Consider the following 4901-nt stretch of genomic DNA (forward strand, 5'->3'; position numbering starts at 1 on the left):
CTCTCTTATTTTAATTCTTTTTTTGAATGATCTATTTTCATTTGATTGATTTGTTTTGTTTTCGTTATATCCTTTACTTATTTCCTTTTCATTTAAATATTACATTATTTTTTCTCTTTCATTTTTTGATTTTATCTTCTTCTTTCTTGTGCATAACATGTTTAAGTATGATTTCATAGATATAATTGTAACTTTTCTTCGCTACGATTTCGTATAAATTTTAAGAACTTTTAAAATTTCAAAATCATAAAAAAATAAATTTATGTGTGTGTATATAGATATATAGAAAATATAATTTCAACTATGCCTTTTTATTTATATTTGTGTATGAAAAGATTTATTTATTTATTATGACGTGTAATACTCTATAATAATAGTAATACTAATTTTATCAAATAATTTTTAATTGTTTAATTACTATAATTATCATTACACTTTATATAAAGTTGAAAATTTACGTTTTCAAATTTAAGTTTTTATTGAGTAATTGATGTTGATTATTTTATTTTATTTTTAAAACATATTTAATATTTATTTACTTATTTATATCGCTTAATTTTAATGCTCGATGTGCATCGCACGGATGGACGTATTAGTTGAGACTAAGGAACTAAAAACGCTAGTTTATCTAACGTATGGTCCACAACTGAGCTATAGAAACTCAAATAGGATCCTCTGTCCCAAATGTAGTGTGTACCATTGTGTACTACTTTTAATTTGTTATAAATTTTAATTATTTTTTATTCAATTTTAATTTATTATGCTTTAATATAATATAAAAATAATTAACAAGGGTTCACCCATCCAATTAGGATTTATAATTATTATTTTATATTTATTTGAATTAATAATAAATTATTTGGGTTCATTAATTCAAAGTTAGGATATAGTATAATTTTTTTAAATTCCAATTTTTAGTGATAAATATTAATTAGACTTCATAATATAATAATTTTTTTTATAAAAAATAATTATAAAATAAAAAATTAAGAATGATAAACGGTGGTACACACTATATTATGGGATACAGGATCACACATCTGATAGAGACTAGGCCGGCCGCCTAAGTTTGTGTGATATTAAGACGTCCATCGATATTTAATGAAACTCTAATTATAATTTATTAAATTTTAATTATGAATTACCAAACTCTAATTAAATCTCCTAACTATCATTAATTATGAACTGCCGTACGTTTACCATACATAACTTTTACCTATTCTAAAATGTGTAGCACATAGCAAGTTAGCAACTGTGATTTGAATTTGGAGTTGATTTCCGACTAGGGCTGTAAACGAGCCGAGCCGAATACAAGCAGGCTCGAGCTCGACTCGTTTAAATATTCGGGTGTTCGAGCTCGGCTCGAGCTCGATTCGAGCTTTTATCTTGTTGATCGAGCTCGGCTCGTAATCCACTTACCAAGCTCGAGCTCGGTTCGAACTCGGCTCGGGTGATGCTCGATAATGTCGAATTCGAGCTTAAGTTCGAGCTCGGCTTGTTAAATATTTGTATATGTGATATTCGAGCTCGAATTCTTTATAAATTTGGGAAAAGCTGCTTAATTAATGTTACTCGAGCTCGAGTTCGATTCGTTTAAGGCTCGTACAATAGCTCGATTGAAGGCTCGACTGAAGGTTCGTGAACAGGCTCGCAAACATGTTCGCAAACAATCGAGTCCGAACATGTTCGCGAGCTCAACGAGCCGAGTACTATCAGGCTCGAGCTTGGTTCGATAAAAATCTCGAGCTCAAAATCAGGCTCGAGCTCGGTTCGTTTACTATCGAATCGAGCTCCGAACGAGCTTTTTTCGAGCCGAATCTCGAATAGCTTGCGAGTAGCTCTGTTCATTTACAGCTCTATTTCCGACTCATGCAATGGCCCAATCCAATAGTTTCGGCATTCATGATGGATTCTCTTTAATTAAATGTATCCGTTTTTAAATGACACAAAACTTAACAAAGTAATTATATGTGGTGTGAGTGGATTAATGATCTTATTTTATCGTTAGTAAAAAATTTATTAAAAATAAATTAGATACTCCCTCTGTCGACAATTTAAAGTCATATTTGCCTTTAAATTTTTGTCCACAAATTAAAGCCTTATTCTACTTTTTGTACTTTTTTACTTTTCTTCTTTTCCTATATTTACTATCATTTATCACTAATGAACCCACCTTAAAACACATTTATCACTTTTATATTCTATATTTATTACACTTTATCACTCATGGACCCACTCACAATACCTTTATCATTTTAGTCAACTACCTTTATCACTTTAGTCAACTACCATTTTATTTCATCCATATCACCTTTTTCAGTTTTCTTAGTCTCCGTGCCCACACCAAAGTGGGGCATTAAATTATGGACGGAATGAGTACATTTTTTGTGAATAGGCGAAAATGACAAATTTAATGTATATTTTATGAGGACGCAGAGAGTAATATATATACATATATATGAAGTTCAGAGACACTTATTTTAATTGATTGATAAAAATATACTCCCTTCGTATCATTATAAATGTCTCATTACTTTTGGACGCAGAGATTAAGAAATATCTAATTAATAGATAAAATGAATTGAAGAAGCTAGAAAAAATAAATTGAGATTCGTAAAAGTGGATAGAGAGAGATACTAGGTGGTGAGCCCATTAATTAATTAGCCTCTTAATTATTTGCCAAAAAAAATGAATGAAACATTTATAATGACACATCTCATTATGGAAACTGAGACATGTGTAATGGACGGATGGAGTATAATTGAATATTTTTACTCTTAAAATTAAAATTTCTTTAATTTACTCTTTTAATAAATATGAATTAAGTAAATATAACCTCAAATAAAGAATTAATCTTATTATTTTATTTAGTTATATGAATTTTTAAAAGTAAATGTCTTCTTAATTGAAATTCTATAATGCACGGATTCTTAAAAAATTAGCATGTCCGACAAATCAAATTCTTTTAGGGTGTGATTCTCTCGGATTCTCGTCGGATTTGCACCCGATTCGCCACGTGGCGTATCTTTTAAAACAATATATAAAAATAAATCGGATTCGCAAATTCCTTAGGCGAAATTCACGTATCTCATGCACGAAAGGCCTACACAAGGTTATTTTGATAATTTTATTTTCAGTTATGACTTAATAATTGGACTAATAATATTTGAATCGTTATATTGTTGCTCAATTAGCTTATATAATTGAAAATGCTTAACTTTTAAAATGTAAATTACATAATTAATTTAAGAAAATTTAAATTGTGTATATATTTTATAAGCATTATATATCATAAAATTTTAATAATTAGATGTATTTTTACCGAATCGCATCCTATAATTTTTAAAAACCCGCATTCCCGTACTCGTATCGTATCGTTCCCGCATCCGCCTCCGTACCTATGCAACATATTATTGAATCTATTAAAATATTTATTTGCCGTATTTACCAATTGATTTCATTATTGAATATATTAAAATATTTATTTGCCGTATTTACCAATTGATTTCAGCAGATCATACAAATCCACTAGTTATGCGGCACGGACGCGTCTCTAACGTTCTAGAATGTACTATAAAAATTTGTATGTGCAGTCGTGACTCTGCGTAATGCGTAACTCATTCATTGACTGCCATCTCAAATATATGCTCTTTGTATTTGGAGGCTTGGAGCTGATTTTGGTTTTGGTCTCACCAATCACCATATAGTATATTTTAACATTTATCCCATCTAATTCACCTTTTGGCTCTTTGTTTTGAATTTTGGATTAGTTTTGATAGGTAAAATTAATTTTTTATTTATTTTAATGAATTAAAATTTTGAGATATTTCAAGACCCTTAATTATATTTATCATTCAAACTAGTTTTACTTGATTCTTATCTTATGGAAATAGTGGAATTGGACTCTTAAAAATAAAAATACCTAATCATACATATAATCAATCATGCAAAGTAATTGTATTGCTATTGTTCTAACTTAGTTCTAAGATATTAGAAGACATATATTGTCCAAAATTTGCATTAATTTCGGAAGATCCTCGTCTGTCTCAATTGTATATTATCACTATTAATATTCTCATTATTTTCTTTATATTTATTATACAAATACAAATTATTACAATATAATAAATACAATATAATAAATCCTAATTAATATCTATTGCTAACAATTAAAACTTTCAAAGAATTATACTTATGTTATGGAATAACTCCTAAGAATTAATGATTAAGTAAAAATTAAAATTTAGATGCTATATATATGAATCCTATTAATCTTAATTAATCAGTAATCGTACATTAAACTAAAATACAATTATTGAATCTGAAGAAAAAATAAAGAAAATACTTACAAAAGTGGAGCATAAAAAATTGAGATAATATATTGAGTAACAAATTACAAAAATAGGTAGATGGATTCTTAATTTACAGAATCAGTTCCTCACTCTGAGTAATTCAAATTAATTGCAATGCATGTACGTAGTATTTACAGTTAGGATCTTGAAATTCTAATAAAACAAGTCATGTATATGGAACATGAGCAGTGTTTAATCAAAAACCTAATTACTCGACCAAATTAATTAATCAAAACTTAGGCTTACTCCCGACTCTAAAAACATGCTCTTCACCAGTGAATTTGTCCACCTTCACAACCCACCGGCTCCGACGGCGAGGCGGCGTGGCGGCGGCCCTCCTCACCAGCAGCCCTTCCCCTATGGGAAGCAAATGCGCTTCATCAAATTCAAACCCTCTGCAGAAAGCATTGTACCCCAAAACCATGGCCGTGCTCCCAACCCTTATCGCACTTTCTAGAATCTCTTGGCAGTTTCTGATTCTGCAATCCACTACCACGCAGTCTGCTTCTCTGTATTCGCTCGCCAATAGAAACTCAGCGTTTCCGACCA

At 29.8% G+C, this 4901-nt stretch overlaps 1 protein-coding gene across 1 annotated transcript in view; it reads right to left on the reverse strand.

Moving 5' to 3' along the window:
* Window positions 1-4368: 4368 nt before the first annotated feature.
* LOC131014435 (uncharacterized) overlaps window positions 4369-4901 on the reverse strand; it is a 1039-nt gene continuing 506 nt past the window's right edge. Inside the window, exon 2 of the mRNA XM_057942415.1 lies at window positions 4369-4901. This exon is cut by the window's right edge and continues 232 nt beyond it. Within this exon, the coding sequence (XP_057798398.1) occupies window positions 4582-4901 (320 nt within the window). The 3' untranslated portion in view covers window positions 4369-4581.

The sequence above is a fragment of the Salvia miltiorrhiza genome, chromosome 3 (genome assembly GCF_028751815.1).
Source record: "Salvia miltiorrhiza cultivar Shanhuang (shh) chromosome 3, IMPLAD_Smil_shh, whole genome shotgun sequence".
Taxonomy (NCBI): Eukaryota; Viridiplantae; Streptophyta; class Magnoliopsida; order Lamiales; family Lamiaceae; genus Salvia; species Salvia miltiorrhiza.